Below are 24,126 nucleotides of genomic sequence, written 5' to 3' on the forward strand. Positions count from 1 at the left end.
CAAAATCTCCTTTTACAAGACACAGAGAAAGAGTAGTAACTTCAGTGAAGGACTTATTCATATAGCAGAGCTCTTTGTTAACAAAGTACCTTCTATATTAACCTGTCTAATGTAATTTATTAAGCCAACAGGCAGCCCTAAGGAAATATTGGGTCATCCAAATATTTGGCAATCACAAAAGAATTTTCAGGTAATTACTTCACAATCAACTACAGTATCAAATCTAGATACATCTATTGCTTTGCAAGTAGTGGCAATGAAAATAGAAAATGTAAATATGAATACTGACCTTGTTTCTTTTAACCCTTCCTTCTGAATAACTTCCAATATCTGCTTCGCTGTCATTGGTGAGTTGGGGTGTTTTTCTAATGCCTAAAAAATAAAAATAAACATAAAATTCCTAGATTATTGTATGGAAGCATACAAAAAAAATATGTGTGAATCATGCAATCGTTCCTTAACATTTTAAAGGGGGAGGGCTGGCTGATATGTCAAAATAAGATCCCATCACACAGTTCAGGTATCCAAAGTGAGAATGTAATTCTTTTCTGGTAATTAATGGAAATTTCTTCAATAGGGGTTGGGGGTCATTATTTAAAAAAAAATGTCACAAAGGCATACACACCAAAAAAAAAAAAAAAAAAAAAAAGAAAGAAAGAAAGAAATATGAAACCTGAAAAAAACAAGTTAATAAATGTATATAATTTTATTTGAAATTGCTAATATTTTATGGTTAAAGACAGACTTTCAGGCTACTAAAATGTTTTCTAAATTTCCAGGACTTTGGAAACATGGAGCCTGGACACTACCAATAGCAGAAAACAAAGTGCTGGTTAGAAATAACCTCACTGGATTAGTTTGATCAACTTCTTTTGTATTAAAAAAAAAAATGAGGAAAAAAAAATCCTTCATGGCCAAAATGGAAAAAAAGCATACATACAGAAACCCAAGTAAGTCATTACACTGTGTGTTCCAGTTCAGCTCAGTTTCCTTTCTTCTGCCTTTTTCGATTAATTTCAAGTAAACCCCTTCCTCTTCCCATTCAGCCCATCTCAGTTTTATGAACTGAGTCCCTATTTTTCTTTCTCTCCCCTTCTGGCCTCCTTATTTTTTAGTGGAAGGGAGTTCTTTTAAAGTGTGGGGAATACATGGGACATAGCTCACTGTTTCCATAGGCATTAGACCATCAGACCTGGAAATCAAATTCCTGTATTTATCCAGGGATTTAACTACCTGTAAAGAAAGCAATAAACACTGTTCACCAGCACGGACTCAGGGGCCACCTCTGGGAATAAGAAACAAGTCTACACATATCCTCACAATGACTTCCTCCAAGGGTAGACAACACCTACTTAAAGATGCTGTACAGAAGGGTCTGCACATTCCAGAATTCTAATTTATGATTATTTACTAGGACGATCATAATTATCAACAGGGTTACTTTGAAAACTAACAATTGAAAAGGCTCTGAATCTGCTCCAAATAGTTCTGTGATCTCTCCTACTATCATGGCCAAATTTCAACTAGCACTAGCAAAGGTTCTATTCATCAAGGCCTCACATCCAGCCTGCCCTGCCTCACCAGTAGTGCCTCTCTCCTGTACTCCCTTCTCTGGTTCCCAGGAAACGTCCCCATTTTTCCCAGCCCAGATCCATCCCTTAGCCATAGTGGGTAAGTCCTTTAAAGAACACAGCAACATGATCTACGCTAGAAAGAGGGTATGACAACAAGTACATCAACAGGAAAGAAGGAAACCTGTCTTCACAGGAGGCCACTGGAGAGCCAAACTGAAGCCTGGGAAGGGGGACAAAGAAACATAGGCATAGCTGTATAGGGAAGAGGACTAATGTGTAAAAATACTGGTTTAAAAAAAAGGCAAGAAGGAAACTGCATCATAGAGCTGCAAAGGGGTGAAGATTAGATCATGGGGAAAGGTGGGAAAGAAAGAGACATGGAAACAAAAAGGCTGACAGAATTTGTAAAATGAGAACCATACACAGAACGGTGCATACTTATGAATAGTTGAAAGGGGATGCTATGGGCACATGGACTATATATACGGCGGGTATCACCCCAAATGACAAGCAATGCTGGGGACACACATGGTCTCTCCTGAGAGAGATGGGCAGAAGGTTAACAGACACACACACGTTGGCAAGCAAGGAAGAGGGAAACCATCAGGAAGAGGCGCAGGTTGCAGAAAGAGGAGAAGAGGGAACTAGGTAGAGAAAGGAGGAAAATTGAGCTGAACTGGGAATGGCCAAAAAGCAAACTGATTAAATCCAGAAAGGGCCAAAGAGGAAACTCCAGTGTACCGGGCAACATTTTGAGGGAAATTTGGGTGCACTCAAAAGTGGGGTTACTCACTGTGGAGGACTCCCTGTTTCTCTTCCTGAGTACAGGCCCCTCAGCACACCTGGGCAGCTCCTCCCCGCAATTGAGAGAATTTGGATAGCCCTGTCCCCTTCTCTATGACATCACATCCTACTCTACAAAGGAAGTAAAAGTGCCAAGAATTACATTGTGGAGTGGATGAGAGGCGGGAAGGAAATGATGAAGCCACACAGAACACCAGAAGCCACCCTGAGTTCCTGCAAGACAGAGAAAGGAGACAGAGAAGGAGAGGTTCCTGGTCGTGAACAAGTGTCACTGAACTAGCCATGTGGACATGAACAGGATGAGAGAGAGAGAGAGAGAGAAAGAGAAATCACCTTCACAGAAAAGAACATTGAGACTGTCAAAATAATGAGACACATGGTGGAGACATGAATCAGACTCACAGGCAGCCATACTCAAACACAGCAAAATAGAAAATACAATTCCCATTTTCCACCAGTGATAATCCTTTAAAATGACCTTATTTTGGGGTAGTCAAAATTGGAAAAAAAAAAAAAAAAAAAGCAAACTCATACCTGTATTATAGAAAACAAAATGTACCCATAAGCCTACAGGCAAGAATATTAACCACTGCTAATATTTGTGTCTTCCTTTTAGTTTTTCCCCATCCACATATATCAATCTAATATACTTATATACAGCATGTGCACATATTGTTAGCTATTTAATTTTCTCCGTGTAATATGAATTCTTCAAAATGGCATCATAATTAACACTTCACTGAAGACAGGCATTTGTATCGTTTTAAAAATTAAATTAATACATAATATATTGAATATAACTTTCTTAGAGTATTATTGAATCAAATGATGTGAGCTTGGTCATGTCTCAATACACAGCCAACTGCTTCCAAAAAGATTTTAACAATTTATACTACCACCAAGCAGAACTAAAACTGCCTCTCTTACCACAACTTTGCCAATATTCAGTATAATCTTTTAGTAGTATTTGTCAACTTACTAGGTCAAAATGCAATGGCTCATTGTTATTCTAATCATACTTCTGCAAATACTAATGAGGACAAAGTTTTTTTTTCCCCCAAATTAATATCAAATGCAATACGACAGGATATTTGTTTTCCTTATTGATGTATAAAAAGCTCTTCATATAGTAAAATAGTATTTATTACTTTGCATATTAATAATATTTATTCTTTTTGTTACTTCTTTTTTGGATATTTTAGGGAGATTTGCAAAGTTTTCTATTTTCACATCAACAACTCCATCAGTTTATTCCATTGTGACTTCTGTCTTATGTCTAGAAATTCCTTATAACCAGAGAACATGCAAATATCTACAAATATTTTTAAGGTATATTTATAGTTTTACTTTTTAATTCATCTGGAATTTATCATTTTGTAGCAAGGTGAAACACCAACGTAAGCCCACCACCTATAAGTAAGTCAAGATCCCCCCACTACAATTTGTTTCCTAAGCTAGTCATGGTTCCTGAGTCATCCTCTACCATATACTACATATACCATATACTACAGCAGTGAAAACTCTTTTGGATGGGAAACCAAATAAATGTGGGAACCCGATATATAAAATGCACAAAAGCAAGCTATTCTTGTTAAGGTGGAGATGAAAGTGCTCAGAGCCCCCATATTATTCCCTCTAATGGCCAAAGGCACTTCTGGTAATCTTCAGGGTGTCTAAAAAATAGACTGCAAACCATTCATTGTCCCTGGGGCTCATCCAGGATCCAGAGATCCCCTGAACTTTCAGTCAACTGCAGTGCCAGCACTACACCATTCTGAATTGCTCTAATATTATAATACATTTCACTATCTGGTTCAGCCACTGCTCTCATTATTCCTTCTTAAATTTTTAATTGTTCACTTCTTTATATTTCCAGATGAAATTTAGATTGGAATTAAATGAGACATCTAATTAAATTTTTAAGCAATTTACACAGTGTTCCATGTGTTTAAGTTTTGTTTTATAAACTGCAATAAGCATTTTATTGTTTATATTTTCAGTTGCAACTATGAATACACTTTTTCATATAATATTCTCACGTTTTATTGGGAAGACACACAAAAGCCATTGAATTGTGATAATTACTATCTATACGAACATCTAATTGAATTCTTAATAGTCCTAACTGTATAGAAGTACAGAATCATATTTTCTACAAATAATGTGAATTGGGTCTCCTTTCCAACACTTTCATGTTTTCTCTTTCCTACATTATTTACTTTGGATAAAAACTGATCTTTTCTAGTCCCTTTCAAAAAATTCTGCTGAAAATTGAGCTGCTTTGTCATTTATTTCCTCAAATACAGGCCCCCCCAAACTGCTGAGTTTCCCAAAGAATATCCATAGCTACAACTATCAGCTGCCCTGCCAAGGGAAGACTGTAATTAGAAACTACTGGCCAGATATCAAGTCTCTTCTATACAAATTGGTCTGTCACAGTGCTTAATCTTTACATAAAATGCCTTTCCTTTCTTTGTAAAAACAAATTGCCCTCCTGTGTTCAAGCCATATTTGTGAGTCCACTTTACTCTTACTCTCTAGGAGCTGTGTCTTATACGTCTCATGCTTCCGCCTGATGCACTAAAGTCCTTTCAGTCCTCCTTTCTTCTGCAGCAATACTCCACAGTAGGTTTCAAATTTAGCATCACTCTCTATAAAGGGGGATTTCCATGGTGAGGGATACAAAGTTTGTATACAATCTGCTACCTTACTACCAATGAATCCCCTAGTATTTTTCAAGGCCCTGAATAGACATATAGAATTGCCAAATACACCACTGGATTTCACCTTCTCTATTGATGTAACCATCTCAGAGCCTATCTCAAAAAATGTCTAGACTCCTACTACTTTGAGACCAGACAGACTCATCCCAGAAAACTCCTCCTCCAGACTTCTACATGTCCCAGTAGGAGAAAAAAAAAAAAAAAAAAAAACCTGCAAAGAAAGGATAGTAATCTAGTTAAGAGAAGGAGAGAGAGAGTTTGCCATATGATTAAGGCTACAGGCCAACCTAAGAATGTATTTTTCTATATTTTAGGTTTAAACATTTTACTCTAATAAGTAAAAGGTTTTAAACATCTTAAAGTTTGCTCAAGATTTCCTTGGTGTCTCTCGAACACAAAATTCCTCTCAAGCATTCCTAAGATAAACACTCCAGACCAATGTTCATCTAGTGGTTAAAATCTTGGTCCTTCAGGCCCTATATAAAATTTTCTGAGCCTACTTATTAGATGGCAAAATAAGATGATTTCCATAATTTGAAAGCATGTCAATGATACACGATTAGATTTGTGGAATCCTCAGTGAGCATCCAGCATCTAGCTCGCTTCCCTTTTCTAACACAATATGTCCTCCCCTTAATTCAGGCTGGCAGTTCATTCAAATGTTTCACTGTTTAAAGTCTCATGTCATAGGTAAGCGATTTAAGGTCATAACAATAAACCATTATATAGCTCTCTATGGTTAAAGAGTGCTTTCACATAATACAGTTTATTTGCTTTCATACAACATATATTATTTTATTTGACCCTTATAACAACTTGGTGAGATGCATAGAGGAGGCAGGATTAGCTTTCTCAGAGATGCACAAAGTTGAAGTAATTGGTTCAAGATCATAAGCTGGTAAAAGTGGAAGACAGGACTTGTATATGTGATAATACTGCTGGCAACCATGTTTAAATGTAATAAGAATAATAATTAATATTTTTTAGACAATTCTGTCCTAAGTGTGTAGGAGCTTTCCTTATATTATAATAGACTCCGGGATTCCTATTTTTAATATTCCCTACTTCTGCTATTCTTAAGAAGCCCCAAAAGTCCATGTCATTCTGATGAAACATGAATTTGGATCACTGACAGTATTCAGATGAGGAAATCAATCACGCAAGAAGTGACAGCACTTGCCAACTGCCCAATATCTGCAGCTCAGTTAGATTGTGCTCTAATCCTAACACATGCAGCTGCTAGTTAAGGGTTTAAAGACGATGCAATTTTTCTACTTGCATGACTTTTATGGGGGAAGTTATATGTGGGAGTAGTATTTATGAATGTGACTTAAAAGATGTGGAAATTTTGTTGTAATATCCTTAAGAATCAGGCCTACTTCACCCAGAATAAAGCAACCTCCCGGAAGATCAAGTGCCCCAACATCGGGCAGCTACTAGGTGATGAGTCCAGGGCTCCTGACACTGAAGTCTGCTTCTCCTACTGAGTTAAATTGCTTCTCCTTAAGGGCATGGGGGTTGTGAAGAAACTGATGCTTTATAATTCAGATATTATACACAGTACCTACCTCATAATCCCCACCTCAGCAGTCTATCACTTAAGAACAATCGAATATTTCTTTGAACTCGCAGATAATGGTTTAAACTGTACCTTCCATTGGTAGCACTTGTCAAACAGTCATTAATTCATAGTAACTGTTTAACGCTATTCTTGCTACACTGCAAGTTTTCGTCTCCATTATTGTCCACATCCCCAGATGGCAGGAGGACCAAGTCCACTTATAAAGAGACCAAGTTAATATGGGGAGATGCTTTCGGTCACTCTATCTTAGAGATGTTTATGGCATAATCAAGAAGGCTATGGCATCTGGAGTCAGTTGGAGCAAGAGCCCCTATTCACTAGCTGTCTTAGACATTTAACTTCCCTGAATCTAAGTTTCTTCATTCCCTCATTTGTAAAAATGCTGTGAGGACAAAATAATGAATGTAAAGCACTTACTATTCCAATACGCCAAATGACTGCCTACAGCAACATGTGCTAATAAACATTAGTTAATACTGCTGACTTGGGGCGGGGGGAACCCCTCTGAGCACATCCTAGAAACATGAGGACAACAATATTTTTTTAAAAGGACATTAGATGTTGTCTCTTTTTGAGATTTCCTGTGTAAACTGCACTCGAGCTTCTACAAATAAGGCTAGCCATGTACTGCCATCCCTCATGCCTTACGACTGCCATACTTATTCTAATACAGGTTCGCAGGTAAATGTGCACACGCTGTGCCTAGTTTCATCATCCAACAGTCTTATCCGTGTTTAACAAGATGGGCTATACAATATGGCACTCTTTTAGACCCTGCTGTGTCACCCAGAAAGAAAAGCACACTACAGGGACAAATTATCCTGTTATACTTGTATTACAATTCAAGTAAAAATACAGAACTACAATAAAAACTTATTTCCAACTATATACACTTAAAGACAAACTTTCAAGCAACTATAATAGAGTATCATTGAATATCCATCAGAAAAAAAAATTCTATCTGTAAGATTACTTCAGTTGCTCAGCCTCATAAAACTAATCACAGCTGAGAGTAGAAAAATGGCTTTGTGAGGCCTAGAACAGTTCAAAGAGTGATCATTACCTGAGTCTGTAGATAAAGTTCTATACAACTGAGAGGTGAATTCTAATTTCCTGTGGGATTTCGGCAACTCTGTTCCCTCATTAAGTTTCTAATCTTTTGTAACAGTTGCCATTACTTATAACACAAAAAGAAAACAGAGTAAGAGACACCTAGAATTTCTACAATGTTCTAAAAAAGGTAAAAGAGAAATATTAATAACTACTTAAATTATGATACATATGAGACCTGTTTTAAGTAGTAAAACATCTCTTTAATGAAAGAAATGCTTCTCCCACAGAAATCTGCAGGCAGTGCGCTTTATTCCAAACCCACTAATTACTGAAAAGCTTTTTCTGTGCATCAAGTAAAAATTCTGCTTTCCTATAACTTCTATGTAGTCCTAGTTTTCGCCTTTCAATGTGACAATTATTTAATATTAAATTACAAGCACTTTGCTGACATGAAAGCTTAAAGTGACTATGTTATATAAATTTACAAAATAGATCCCACTCATTTATTCATATGATATACTGCCACCTGTTTGAATACACTATTAAGGGCCCAGTCTTCTTTTATCTCTAGGCTAATGAATTCTGTTTTTTCTCACATAAAATAGTTTGCAGACATTGTCTTGAAAAACACCCTTTGAACATTGAGTTTGCCAATGTCACTTGTAAAATAATGCTTTAAAAATTATACTAATTGAAATAAATTAGCTAAATACCATTAATACTCTAAATGTAGCTTATATAACATATAAACATAATACAAAAATATATAAACATAATACAATATAGTGAAACTATTAGTTCCATTTCTCTAACATATAAATATATTAATACAACCTAGTATGATACTTGCTCTTTCTCGTAGTCCTCATACCATCAACCAACAAAAATTTCCAGATCTTTCAACATTTGTTTCTGAAATCACATGCATAATTCTGTGGTATATTTCCCAACCTACTGGATGTTAATGCATGTTTGTTTGATGCACTAGTATTTGCTTCAAACCATTTTTATGGGCTCTGAAATCTTATCATTCCCAAATATCCTTTTACTCCAGGTATCAACTAAACTTGTGGTATCTACAAATTTGAAAAAATAGTTATTTCAGTCAAATTTCATCTTTTTATTTATTTTTTTTTAAGATTTTATTTATTTGAGAGAGAGCGAGTGCATAAGCAGAGGGGAGGGGGAAAAGGAGAAGCAGACTCCCTGCCAAGTAGGGAATCCAATGCAGGACTGGATCCCAAGTACTCCAGGATCATGATCTGAGCTAAAGGCAGGCTCTTAACTGACTACCTTTGGGTGCCTGACTCAGGCACCCAAACTTCATCTTTTTAGGTGAAGGTTGTTTTTCCTACCTTATAAGGTTCTTTTGGAATCATCATTCTCTTGTTCAACTGTCCAGTTTCCCTTTCTATTTTGTGATACCCTCACATCTGACGAGTATGACTGTGATGAATTCTTCAAGTTACTTGTGATAGGGCTGAACAAAGCAATGGAAAGCAAAGCCACAACCATGTGGCTGCTGCTGGAATCTTCTTTTAGACTGATCCTAATTAGTCAATCAATATACTTGGTTATAAATGTTCAATCTTCTAAAAATTCATTTAATTATACTTCAAATGACTGGCTGAAATTTAGCTCCAACAGGAACATCCTCCTGATATGTAAGTCTAATAATCCTATCAAAATAAATTAATTTAGTTTGACATGAATTAACTTAGAGAATCCATAATGCCTTCCAGGGATCACTACTTCCATTTCTAAATCCTTACAGTCATCTGTTTAATAATACACTCTAGAATTTCACTGAGAGTTGAAATAAAGCTCAATAATCTGATTTCAAACACTTCTTATATCTCTTTTTATAATAATAATAGCAAACACTCAGCAGTGACTCTGCATCAGGTATTATTCTAACATATATATAAACTTGCTTAATCCTCATAGCAACCCCCTTATCATGTAGGGACACTTATCATCCTCATTTTGACAGGATGAGGTAACTAAAGTGCAAAGAGCTTATTTAACTTTCCCAAAGTCCCACAGCTACAAGGTAGTAAAGCCAAAATTTGAACCCCAGTGGTTCAATTCTTAGACAATTATTCTCCTGTCTCTGTGATTTTCTCCATGATTATCAGCAGCACTTTTCATCATATCTGCAGATTCTTTCAATGTCTTGTCATTGAGCTCACATTTCATCATTTCATGTCCCATCTAAAATACAGTGAATATAACTTCTATGTTACTTTATGACATCTTTTTAAAAAATATGCAGTACTTATTTTTTTCTGCACTATTTTAAAGGAAAAAATATGTAATCAAATATTTCAAAACTGAGAAATCATGCTACCACTCTGATCTGGAATATCATACTAATTTCATGGCAGCTAAAATGCTGAAGGAAACAGTTAACTCCTATTAGCTGAACAAAGGAAATATTAGCTTGTCAGAAATGATAAAGGTTTTCTTATTTCTAAACTAAGAGAATTGTCTTCAATAGAAATTCATATAAGTGGCACTGGGTGGTTATGAACAAGATCTTCAATGAGAGTTTCACCAAAGCAAGCATGAGAGTTATAAATTTTGTCACAGAACTTCTCATAAAAATTGAGAATAATAAAATAATCCAAGTAGATAGTCTTCCCAAGGTCCAATATAATTAAATTAGGATTATATACTCTACCAATAACCTGGAGTTTATTTATATTTTATTACTATGGATATAATAACTCTAAAAACCAGGCTTGCAGGTGGCAAAATACATTATTATGAAAATTAAGGATCTTAATGTGCATTTTTTGTCCACACATGGGAAACTAAATAGCTGTCTACATGGAAACCTATGGACAAAGCCAGCATTCTCCTCAAAATAACATTCTGAAGCAGCAATCAGTTGAGACCCTAAATTTCCATATCTTGGGAATTGTTACAAGGTGCTTGTGTTAATAATAGAAGGTAGTACAAAAGAATGCTAGAAAGCATTCTGTAATAGAAATGCACCGGGTAATTTTGCAAGAACTTTAATTATGTTAACATATTTAATTTTTACAACCACTCATCAAGGTAGGTATTAATGCTGTAGATAGGCAGAACTGAGACACAGATATATTAATTCACTTATGTCAGGCTATTCCCAAGTAAGAAGCCAATGGGGATTCAAATCCATGCCCTCAGACTCAGGTGATTCACCATCACAATATACTATCTTGTAGTAAATAGTGCCAACTTATTTGTTCACCTTTAGGAATTTTCCTTACAGAAATCTACAGCCCATTCTGTAGGTTCAATGAAGGATTATTCGAAAAAAAATTTTTTTAAAGACATAATCTAAGAGGGCGATAGTTAAATAAAGGATAAAGAAAGGCACATACATACCATAAAATAATACACTATCATTGCAAAGAAAGTATGCACTGACATAGAAAGATATCCATGAGAAGGTGATGAGTAAAAATAATCAGGCTGAAGAACAGTATGTAAAGAAAGCATGTATTCAAGTGTATGTGTTGTCCATACACACAAACCAACACACATTCACACCATATAAAACTATTCTAGCAGTTAACAATTGTTACCCTGGAGAGTGATAAAAAGCCAAAAGTTAAAGGATGAAATGTCATACTTATTTTATATCTGTATATTTATAAGCACAAATGACTTTCATAATCTTTAAATTGTTTATTAATCTCTATATTATGTCATTTATATAATTTATGCTTATATAAATTATATAATACTTAAATAATTTTAAAATCAGTTTTGAACAAAATAAAACTGAATACTCAAACAGCAACAAAAGCAGTTATATACCTTATACTGTAAAGCACAGTGGAGAAAATAAAATACAAGTATATTGAATTTTTTCCAAAGCAAATATTACTCATCATTCAATCTGAGTCAGGAAAATTCTTCAGTGTTATTCTCACAGACTCGTCTGAAATGACACAGCATCCAGATGTAGCTGCCAGAAGGAATTAGTTGCAAAATATATCTTGAGATAATTGTAGAAAATGACTTTGTTATATAGAATTATTTGATTCTGACCACTTAAATGTTGAAGAATGACAAAGACAATGATGCTTACTTTGTCACAGTTAATAGTCATCCTTTTCTCCTGACTATAGTTAGACAACAACATCACTTCCTCAATAATTCATTGATTTAACAAATATTTACCAAGCACACACATACACCTAAAATGAAATACAATAAAACATGTCATCACCATCTCTGGAGACACTTATCCTCTGGTTTACTATAGTTAGGGAGGGGAGGGTGGCAAACCGCTACTTTACTTAGAAATGGATTTAAATTAAAAGGAAGGAGACCAGACCCTATGCTTTCTTTCATATTTATTTAAAATGCTAATTTAGTCTACACAGAAATGATCCTTGCATACCCCATTTCCAAGGGTGGTATTATAATTCAGATTCTATGGACACAGTGATAAAATCATCACGGTATTTTTTTTCTTTTTGGTCACTGGTTCATTTCTAGTACCTGGCACATGGTGGGCACTTAATAAAAACTTGCCTAATGAATGAAAACAAGATGAACAAATGACAAGGAAGAACTGATGTACTGAATTTATTGTGCTGTGTACACACTCCTTATTCTCTTCTGAAAAATGCCCTTTCTTACTTTGATTTAAATAGGAGCTATCATATTCCTGTAGATACTTAAGACTTATCTACTAATGATGGGGTGGGTGGTGGGATGGTAGGGGTTGGGTACACAAGGAGGGCCAATTATCAATCTTCCTCAGGACACATTAGCCTAAATCTGAAGAAAGTAAATCTCAGGTGCTTTCTGATAATAACCCCATGTGAAGAGAGCCTGAGGTTTGCTGGAAGCCAAGTTTCTAGCCATGTGGAAGAAGCCAGGCTCAGAAAAAAAGGCTTCTGTATTGAGAGAAACATAGATGAGGGAGTCCTGGACATATTCACTCCTTCTTCCCAGGTGTTGCTAAGGACCTTTTTTCTCCTATGCTGGTTCAGGTTTATACAAGTCATCCAATAAATTCAACTTCTTACTAACTCGATTAGAGTTGGATTTTAGTCACTGTCCATGACCATATGTTCATGACCAATGTGTGCATTATACTAATTACTAAGCTCTTAGTTGGTTCTTTTCACAGGATATTTTTTAAAAGTACAAAAGACATGTTTCTAAGCCTGATGTTAATGTTTTATTCCTTCAGAAGATAAATAAAAGAGTAGCTATTGCTAACACTTCTTCATCACTGGCAACCCAAATTCTTAATAAGATAAAACTTGGGAATGCAGAATATTAGCCCTTTGTCAAATATGCACTTTGATTCATCCAGACACATAGTTAAAAAATTAAACAACTGTATAAAATTGAGAACTCAGCAGGTAAAGCTATAAATAATTCTAGCAGTAAGAGGTCTTTACCTAGAACACAACTTTGATGAGCAATAGCTAAAAGAATTTCTGAATCCCAGGCTTCAGAAAAGGGCCAAAATTTTTAAAATATGAAGCAGGTATCCTAATATTTTTGTGATATATCCTTCTGAGGGCCAAAAGGCTTATGTGATATGTCCATCCCTGTTTCTAATTGGACCCATAAAGTAAAAATCTAGCATAACTGTTTATACTAAAAACCAAGTCAAAGATCTCTCCCCAGATTTACTATACTCAAGTAACTAAGATCTAATTTAAGTTTCTGCATCTAGATTTATGCTACATACATTCTTGGGGCAATTACTTTTATATTCTACTTAATGTACCACTGACCTTAATATTAGCCAAGTTTTCCAACCCTCTCCATCCTACACCCCTTTCTGTCTTGTTTCTTAAACTACGTAATAGAAGAATAAAGGCCATATTTACCAGGGCACAAAGCAAACAGAACTGGTTTCAATCAGCCAATATTTGTTGATATGAAATATGGACTGAGTCTCTTTAAGGAGGCAATGGAGCATTAAAACTTACCTTTGCCAACAAAAGATTCTTTATGAAATCAGATAGTCCCTATTGCTTTGTAGCCTTCCTCAGTTCTGATTTTGCCAGTTGAGTTCTGCATACAACCAGGCTGGGAGCTCATTATACTATAATACCACATTTAGATGTCAGGATGAAGAAAATGATTAGCTCTGATGTGATCAAAATATCTATTCCTTCAAAAGAAATACAAATAAGAATTACCTATTAACCAACTCTAAATTAGTGGTTACATAAAGTCTTACTTAGATTTTTCCCAGAGGTTGCTATTCAGCATTATTAAATTATGCCTGAAGATAAATTAGGCCAGATGTTTTTCTCTTAGATCCACTCAACTACAGGCAGTAGGCAGCGGGCTGACAAGGAATCAAATCCTCCCTATAGAGGCTATCTCTAGGAAAAGCTCTGAGAGTTCTGCTAACTACCCTGACATTCAGGGTTTAAGAGATAATTGCATCTGCCATCAGGTATAAAGGACATATAGGAGAACAAACATCGGAATATTCTGTAGGTATCCTAGCGCAAGGGGAAATAAATATAAAACACATTATCTCCATATTACTGGAAATTAAAACAGGAAAATGAAAGTCTGCTTTGTGACCCTAGCAATTCAGAGGTGGCCTTGCCTATGGTAATTATAATTAATATGTCAGCCATATAAAGGCCAAAAATTTTGAAGGGATTCTCTGTGAAAATCAATGTCCCCTACTGATAAATTATGTCATAATGAACAATATAATTTAACATGTATCAGGACTGTGTATTACAACTCCATCTTTATTTGAGCAAAAGATTGGTAGAAAGTTGATGGGAAATCTGGTTTAGAGGTTTTGCTTTAGAGCATAGAACAGATATGGCTACACACTGGTGAGGTGAAGGGCTGGACAAACATTGTTCATCTGGTTTTAAGATGCATATGGTCAACACATTCCTTGTGGTGTGAAAGTCTGCAAGCTTTCAAGACAAGTTTTCTTCCTTCCCACCCCCCCCGCCTTTTACTACATGAAGGGGTAAGACTCAATGGGGAGTCTGTCGGCTGTCAAGAGTTTCTCTATGCTATATCTAGAGGAGAGTGGACACTGGTGGGAAACAGCCGGAGGGTGACTGAGCCCTCAATGAAAGGGAAATGTAGACAGGAATCTCTGAGACAGACTGGGAAATCTAATCCCTTAGTGGGAGTGCTCCCTCTACCCACATTCCCCTAGGCCAAAAGAGAGAGAAAAAGAGAAAGAAAGAGGTGTTATTACAGTGTCTGCTTTCCTCTTCTCAATGGTGTGGAAATCTGGCCATACCTTTTCAATGAAGCACAATTTGTCTGGACTTGGGAACTTGAACTCATTTAAAATGTCCAGGTGCCCCTTTCTATCTCTTTAACTATCTTGGAATTCAATTCCCTATTAACCATAATTGTTCTACTCCTGGTGAGAGAGCTTTCCTCCCCAGTTGACAGAATGAAAAACAAGCATTTTACAAAGCAAAAATACAAACAGAATTATCGTAAGATGGAATATAAAAGAATATTCCTTGTGATGAAAATTCCCTGTTTACTGGTCAGCCCAGGTGGCTCAGTGGTTTAGCACCGCCTTCAGCCCAGGGCCTGATCCTGAGGACCCAGGATCGAGTCCCATGTCGGGCTCCCTGCATGGAGCCTGCTTCTCCCTCTGACTGTGTCTCTGCACACACCCCCCTCCGTGTGTGTGTGTGTGTGTGTGTGTATGAATAAATAAAATCTTAAAAAAAAAAAACAAAGAATAAATATGAGAGGCTGATTTTACAAAGCAGTTTAATGTAATGGAGAAGAAAAAAGGGACCTAACCTTGTCTGCCTCCCTTACCTCTCAAGCATGTAATTATGCATTTAGTGTCTCATAAACAAAGATAGAAGGCGCCATAGAACAAAAACACCTGTTTTGCTATAAAGGTGGAGATACAAAATAGTAAAACAAAAAACCAAAACAGAACAAAAAAATAAACCCACCACTTGAAATCTCAGTGGATTAAAACAAATGCTTTTTCTCACTCACATCGCTATGTCCACATCTCTAGAAGCAGGATGACTGAAATTCCATCTTGTCACCAGCTTCTGTGATCAACACAACTGAGAAAGAAATAAGGGGCATCAAACACTGGCTACAGGGAACAAAACAACTCACATGGTTAATGCCTAACTTCAAGGGAGCAAAGAAGTCCAGCCCCACCATTTGTCCCTAAGGAGGGAAAATGAAAGAACTGTGCACCAGCCTACTGACTAACAAAATATCCAGTCAACCATTCGTTAAAGACAGAGAAAGAATTTTCTTAAATAACTCAGAAGACAATATTTTTCTCCCTGTAGACTCTATCTAAGACAATTAAAGATATATGAACAAACACATGGAAAAAATTGTAACAAAACACTAAAGTTTATTAAAGTCCTACTGTTTGTTTCTTCATCATCCATTTTTCTGGATGACACCTTTCACGTGCTTAGAATTGCTTTTTCTCCCTAAAGCTACCTCCCACTATCATCTAGTGTCAAGAGAATGAGACAAAATATCATGAAAAGATGGAGGGGGAAAACTGGACTAATTAAGAAAAAAACTCATTCTATACTATAGCTTTTAACAATGGGGGAAAATGGTTAACTTTAATGCATCTTGCATTTCCTAATATGAAGCTGAGCTCAGTACATAGTGAATTCTGAGATAAAAAGGAGGGGAGACAAGTCATCAGAAAATTTTTAAAAATGCAATTATCTGTATTTGTTGACTGTTTTTCCCCCTACTGACAGTCTTTCTTATTTAGTTACTGGAAGTTGGCTTGCAAAGATAGCATTAGTCAAAGAGTGACAAGACGGACATATAAAAATTGGAAAAAGGATAAGAATAAGAGAACATTTTTGTGTATGTTTGAGTGTCTTTCTTTTTCTCATTCCCTCATCAAAGATCCCAGTGGATTAAAAGCATTCTTCTCTTTATACACAGTAGCATCTCTGCCTAGAGCAGACCACACATGAACATGAACTCTCAGTACCATGTACCTTCATCCAAACTGAGAAAGTGTGGTCAAATTTTCCTAAAACTGGGGTGCAGGGCAGGATGGAGGCAAAGGAGAAGAAATGCCCCCCAAAGCATTATTTCATTTAAGCACTAAGAGAAGAGAAATCTTGTTAGATGAATAAACAAGAACTGACAGCAATAAGATTGCCCATACAATTCTATAATGAAGGAAGGAGAAATTATGTGGATCTTATCTCAATATTCAGAGGAATAAATGAAGATTTACACTACAGGAAAGTTTGATCTTTTTTGCTAAGCTCAGATTCTCTAAGGGTCACGGTCAACACTGTAAAGAAAACTTGGCATCTAGTTGGTGAATAAAAATATTTACCTGTATCCTGAAAGTAGCTGGAAATTTTATCTAGGATTATGTATTTTGTGAATTTATACCCTAAATTGTGTTAAACTATGTTGTAAATGTGATATGTAGACTATTCACCTAGAACTCTAAAACTGCTCTGTAGAGGGAAGATAGAGAACAGAAGCCATCCATTGTAACTTATAGCCTCTAAATCAGGGAAGTTAATTTCAGAGGAAACAGACCAAAGAAATCTTTAGAACCTTTGCAGTAGCTGCCTTGGCTTTAACATTTTTTAAATATAAAATGAAGATCATAAGAATAATACCAGAAAAAAATGAATGAGGAAATATCTATATTAACATGCTCAAAGACTAGAGCCCAAAAGTTGGACAGACATGGATTTCAATCATCATTTTACTACTTACTAGCACAGCAAGTTAAATCACCCTCTCTGTAGTAAAGGCAAGGGCATTCATAATTTGTTTTTCCAACATACTTTCCATCTGCTCTTTATTGGTGCTTTTGTGTAATTTCCCTCTGCTCTATGCAATCCTGTGTGTGGCAATCAATCATGTTATCTGATCCTGGCCATTGCTGTGAGGAATAAGTGTATCAGCCAAGTAGAGGAGAGTGAAGACTTCCTTGGAATTAGCTTTAAAATAATAAAATAATAATAATAGTATAATAATAATAATATAATAATAATAAATAATAATAAATAGAGAAAGATTGATTCTTTTTATACTGGTGTGTTAAGTTTAAAAGACACAGGTCTGGGATGCCAGTGACTACTTCTTCTTGCCCAAAACTCCATTTGAACCCTCCCTACAGTGTGAAGGCAAGCAAAAACAAAGACAAAAGTGTAGAGAAAGCAAATACCTTGAAAGCGTTCTCTGAATCTCAACATCTACTTAGAACTAAAGTCTACCCTTGGTGTTCTCAGTTACCCCTTTTGCTTCAACTAGTTTAAGTTAAATTTATTTCACTTTGAACTGGGAGAAATTCAACTGGGAGATATTCTAAATCTAAATTTCTTCACTTAAAAAATGTGGATAATATTACAATGTGTCTTCTGGGTTTGCTCTCAGGATTAAACAATATAATACACATAGCAAGTTAATGCAGTATCAGGCATAAAAGTACCCAATAAGTGTTAGCTCTTATTAGCCATTATTATTAATTAGTGTTCCGTAGTAAAAGTAGTATTTTATGATAATATACATGTGAAGACTATTCCATTGTTATATAAGATTCTTATATTCTATGGCTAGGACACCAAGCTTATAAATATTTTTACTTATATGTAGAAAGGAGATTATTTACTCTGCAAACATTTCCAGTCTGCATTGTAGTCAATGTACTAGGTAATTCACTTGGTTTGGAAGTTCTAGCAAGCCTTTATAGATCATCACTGTGCCTTATTAAAATCAAATACAGAAGAAGATTAGTTTTAGGCTATTGAATTCCTAGTATGCTACACAAGCTTAAATTTACAGCAAAATATCTCTTATGCCCTAAGAAGTTTTTTTTTTTTTTAAGTTAATTTCCTAAAGGTCAAGGTCCATATCTTATTACATTCCCAAGGCAGCTAACATATTAATGGCAGGAACTGAATATTTTCCAGTGCCATTAAGCATGATGACTATCAAATTATTATCCCAAAGTAATAAAAGGTGCTAGTGAGCAGAAAGTAGACACAGGCTTTCAAAATCCATCAGTTGTCCAGTTGATTCTTGAGAAATCTGATCCTTTCTCTAGATTGTACAGTGACAATTCAGCATGGCACAGAAATGAATCAAGGAGACCTAACTTTTATAGTTCTATAAAAATGTTGAAAACTTTTAGACTTAGCTAATAGCTCCCCTGAAAAATCCTCTTTGACTCCTTCATTTTATTTAACTGCAATCAGCAACAACCAAAGATGAGGTAGTGCATTAGGTACTTAGGAAACAATTATAAATAAGAAATTAAACAACTAATTATAATATATTGTCACAATGACATAGTGCTTTGAGAACATATAAAAGCTGCTCAAGGGAGACTAAAATCTGAAGAAAGCATAGGAAATTGCCAGATAAAAAGAAAGGGGACAAGGAGGATGTTACAAGGAGAAGAAATAACATGTATAAAATTAAAGCAAACTATGGGAAAGTATGATAAATTCAGAGATCTAACACAAATTTTATATAACTGGAGAAGAGAATCAAGTGATGAAACTGGAGAAGTATGAATAAGATAAACCTAAAAGATTTTGAAACAAATAAACTGTACTTTTAGAAAAATGCAAAGCTTTAATAAAGGGTTTTTGAAAAAGTAGCATTTTGTATATTCTCTGTTAGCAACTTGAGATTCACTCTCTGCCCTCTCCCACACAGCTCTGTGACCCGGTAGGCTGACATCTATGAATTTTCTCAACAGAGACCTCCTGTCCTCTAGCTTCTGGATGGATCAGCCAACAGGAAGCAAAGGGAAGATGAGTAAATTGAAGTGGAGGAGGGGGTCAGTGTATTGATGTGATGAGCCCCCCCCCCCCCCAGCAGGGCTGAGGACTGGCAGTGGCTATATTCCACTGCATATGGTCACAGTCTATGTCAGTCACCCTTCTCCTGTAGGCACAGCCCACATGATTGTGGTAACAACTCCCTACTCCTCTTGGCCCCCTCTCCAGTCTAAGGGGAGTGACAGTTTCATGATGGTTACACCCCTGATTTGCCTCACTAACACTTGTTCTTTTCTTTTGTGGTGTCCTTTAAGATATTGCCATCTGCTTCCTACAGAAACTAAGTCAGCCTCTAGGGGTACCATAAACCAGTTTCACCTTTAAAGATGCAGTTATGGATGTAATAAGAAGAATCATTCTGAGTGGAGTTAAGTCTATAGTCAGTGAAATCAGTTACAAGGTTGCTGCAGCAACTTAAGGAGAAAAGGAAAAGTAGCAGACATGAACATTAACCAGCATCTTCTCATGTCAGATGTTGTACTAAGTACATTATACACATTACCTTATTTAAATATTCCAGCCACTCTTTTATGTTATTCCCTGTTAATACACAATGGAACTATAATTGAGGAATGTTATATAATTTGCCCAAGGTCAAATACATAGTAAGTGGAAGAATTGAGACTCAAACATTATCTGCCTGACTTTTAAAGACTGCTTGTCTTTACTCTATATTCTTTTCCTAACCTATATACTGCCTGTGTCAAAGTAAATTACAGTGGAAATGGAAATAAGTGTAGGATGTAAGGATAATGATTTGAAGAAAAGGATATAAAACTAGTGGAACTCAGTGATTACTGGATAAAAGGGAAAAATACAAAAAGACATTAATGATGACAAGAAGGTTACTGGCTTGAACAACTGTGAAAGCAGTGGTGGCTTTCACTGAGAGATGAAAGAGAGGGAGAGCGGACTTGCTAGGAGCAGGAGGTGGGGAAGAAATGAGACCTTCAGTTTTAATCTGCTGACTTTATCAGTGCTATGAAAATGCAGATGGAGAGGTTTCCACTATGGTACTGAAGAGACCACACACACCTTTTCATTAGTGCCTAACAATTAAGGTATAGATACAAGCATTGGAGTCTGACAATTAAATGCATCTGCCTGTGAATTTGAAATTTGAACCTGGGATGCAAAGATCGAGCAGATCGTGATACATTCATGTGATACATTGGCAGCAATGGCAGTGACCTATGCCAACACTAAGTCACAGTGGTGACCATTAGTGGTGCCCACAGCAATATCCCAATTATTTTTGCAGCATGACTTCCAGTGTGTGTGTGCTGCTCAGCTTCTATTGATCCTTGTCTATTTTTCCAGCCTGGTTTTTTGGATCCTTCCTGAGGATTATATGAACTACCTCATGGACTCCAAAAAATCCTTTTCTATTTAAGTTATCAAGACTTGCTTTCTGTTGCTTGCAATCCAGAATCCTGACCAATGAAGCTAACACATTCATTGCTGTATTTTGTTCAGTATTGGGGGGGGGGGCCCTTTCTGCATTATTCTTAAATCATTTCCAAACCCTAAACTGATTATGCTAAACTACTAGATATTGAGGGAACTCTTAGAAGATTTCAAAGAATTCATCATCTGGTGGGGATACAATACCAAAAGTAAGTTCTATATTAAAACATGATTAAAAGCATAACAAAGGCAAGAATTTTGTATACTCTAAAATACATACACATACATACAAACACACACACATACACTCCAAATACCAAGCAGAATAAAGACAAATCGACCTATAAACATATAAAAGAGTATTAAAACTGCAGAATTTCAAGGGTAAAAAGAAGAAGTAACAACTCTCAGATACTTCTTAAAAAGTAATAAACTCAACTCAGACACAGTGTCACAACCACTGATACAAGAATATAATGAAGAAACGTTTCCAAAATATTAAGAGTAAAAAAATGTCAATTAAACTTTTATTACTAGCTAAATTATCACTCACAGGTGAGAACAACATTGTATCTTTTAGTTTTTCCCCATCAAGTTTCTCCACCTTTTTTTTTTTTTTCCACTGAAAGATGTGCTAAGCTTTGTGAAGATATCGCTTTTTGAATTATAATCTACATATTTGGGAGATAATCTTCATAAAGGCTTCTCTTGGACACTTTTGTACATACAACCTGGATTATGTTCAGATGAAATTTATGAAGATAGGAAGGATTTAGGGAGAGAGTATGGATAATAGTTTGAGGATGTGGCTGTTTGCTCACAGTCTCTTTTTTGATTCTTAGAACTTCATGAGTCTAAAAGTATTTCAAACTATTAAAGTTTAAAGAAAAAGATTTTTTTTAAGGGTAGGCAAAACAAATACATTTTAGATATATGAAGACTATTAATGGACCCAGAGCCTCTCATTAAAAACGAAAAAGAAAAAACAAAAAAACTATTAAAGGAGGTAATTTACAAAGAAGGTGGAGTATGATACAAGAAACAGAGTTGAACACAGGTGATAAAAATGTTGATAAGTTTAACTACTTACTGGTAAATTTAATTAACTATCTTCATTGTGTTTTAAAAGAATATAAAATAAACCTGCAGGAGCTGTAGAAATTGGAACACTGATATGACATATCACTGATATGAAAATGTAAAATTCTGCACATTATAGGTAAAACAATCATCACATACCGCTTTAAAAAGTGTTGTCAATATTGAAAAGGGCTTCCCATGACCTCTTGGGTTTTAACTTGAAGATAATCACAAGAGTTTTTAAGCAGAGAAAAGATTCAGTAAGATCAGATCTACTCTAGAAAGAGATATACAGCTTTTGTAAGATTTTAAAAGAGAGATTAGAGTCAAAATTAGTTGGAAGGTCAGAACTTCGTAAAATATAGTGAATGAAAAGAGGAGGAGCTAGATGTGAACTATATTTAAGATGGAATTTACTACAGTTCACAGATATTAGGTGTTTAGGTACACATTGATTAGTACCCTACCCAGACAAGAATGCTATCACATTTCTCTTTTTGTACTCAATGTACAATATACTTTTGTGGAAGGTACCCAATAAATATTTAACTGAACTGGATAAATTTCATTTGAAATACCAGAGTATGTAGAGATACACAAAGGAATTACTGATAGCAGTCTGAAATTTAGGGAAAGGATCAAGGCTGGAGTCCTAATTATGTTAGAATGGCCACTGAGGCATGAGACATGGTCAAAGGACAGGAGGAAAAGGAGAATAAAATGGAGGGAGTATGCAGCATTCTGAGATACACTGATACTAAAGAGGAAACAGAGAAGAGTACCCTCCAACAAGCAAGAAAGAGCAAAAATAGTGATGGAAAGGGATCAAGGAGAATATCATACTTAATTTCTTGGATTGCTTTAAAGGATTTAGGAAAGACAACTTCTGCTTGCAAGAATCTGAAGACATTATGACATATTTTCAAGGATTTTCTTATAAATACTTTTTAAAATAAGAGAGTATAGGTTGTGCGTGCATGGTGGGGGGAAGGGCAGTTAGAGGGGGTGATACGGTGATTTATAATGATATATATTCCATCTTTGTCCTTTTTCTTGCATAAACCTCCCCAAACCTGGGAATTTCCTAGGTGTTGAGAATGATAAAACTGTCTTTCATTATGTTAATAAGATGACTTCTGGAAAGCACCTAGGGATGGGGGCTTCTTGACAATAGAGCCAACCATGTGATTAGGTTTGACCTTTTAGTCCCATTCCCTCACCTTGGGGGAGGAAGAGGAGCTGGAGGTGAATCAAGTGCTAATGGTCAATGATTTGATTAATCATGACTATATAATGAAGTCTCCATGAAAACCCAAAGGGACAGAATTCAGATCACATCTGGGTTGGTGAACACATGGAGGCTTTGGGAGAGTGGCTCACCTGGAGAAACATGGAAGCTCCATGCCCTATCCCCCCATCTTTCCCTATGCATTTCTTTCATGGGGCTGTTCTTAAGTTATATCCTTTATAATAAGCTAGTGATCTAGTAAGTAATGCATACTAGTAATAATCTAGTAAGTGATATATTTCTCAGAGTCTCATGCACTGTGTAGCAAATTAATTGAATCTGAGGAAGAGATCTTGGGATGCTCTGATTTATAGCCAGTCAGAAATACAGGTAACTTCTTAGACTTGCAACTAGCTTCTGAAGTTCATGAAAGGCCATTGGAACTTCCAATCTAGAGCTGGTAGGTCAGTCACAAGCACGAGTAACAACCACTTGGACTTGCTATTGGCTTCTGAAGGGAATGGGGGACAACTCTTGTAGGACTAAAGCTTTAATCTGTTGAATCTGATGCTGTCTCTGGGTAGATAGTGCCAGAACAGAGTTGAATACTTGGATACCCTGCTGTTGTCAGAGAATTGCTTGTTGTGTATGCGAGAACCCCTTCCCCCACATGGAAATGGAGTCTCAGAACACTAAAAGACCATTATACAGAATCCTGATGGTCCAGACAGCAACTCAGTTCTTTTGTCTTGTCAACAAGGTTTTGATATACACAAATTATATATACAGTCATTTATTTTTGACAGTAAAAAATAAAACCAAGAATAACCAACAGCTTCATTGTATCATGTGTTCTCTATCTACTGATCTAGAA

General features: G+C 35.9%; 1 protein-coding gene across 5 annotated transcripts in view; it reads right to left on the reverse strand.

Moving 5' to 3' along the window:
* Nucleotides 1-24,126, reverse strand: part of ASXL3 (ASXL transcriptional regulator 3) — a 182,160-nt gene that overhangs the window by 150,515 nt on the left and 7,519 nt on the right. For 3 of the 5 annotated variants that reach the window (XM_025429199.3, XM_049112799.1, XM_049112798.1), the window contains exon 2: nt 290-372. In XM_025429199.3, the coding sequence (XP_025284984.1) occupies nt 290-372 (83 nt within the window). Of the gene's footprint in view, nt 1-289; nt 373-13,690; nt 13,876-15,722; nt 15,797-24,126 lie in introns of all 5 variants that reach the window. The other 2 variants (XM_049112795.1, XM_049112796.1) reach the window with 2 other exon arrangements.

Source organism: Canis lupus, chromosome 7 (assembly GCF_003254725.2).
Source record: "Canis lupus dingo isolate Sandy chromosome 7, ASM325472v2, whole genome shotgun sequence".
Taxonomy (NCBI): domain Eukaryota; kingdom Metazoa; phylum Chordata; class Mammalia; order Carnivora; family Canidae; genus Canis; species Canis lupus.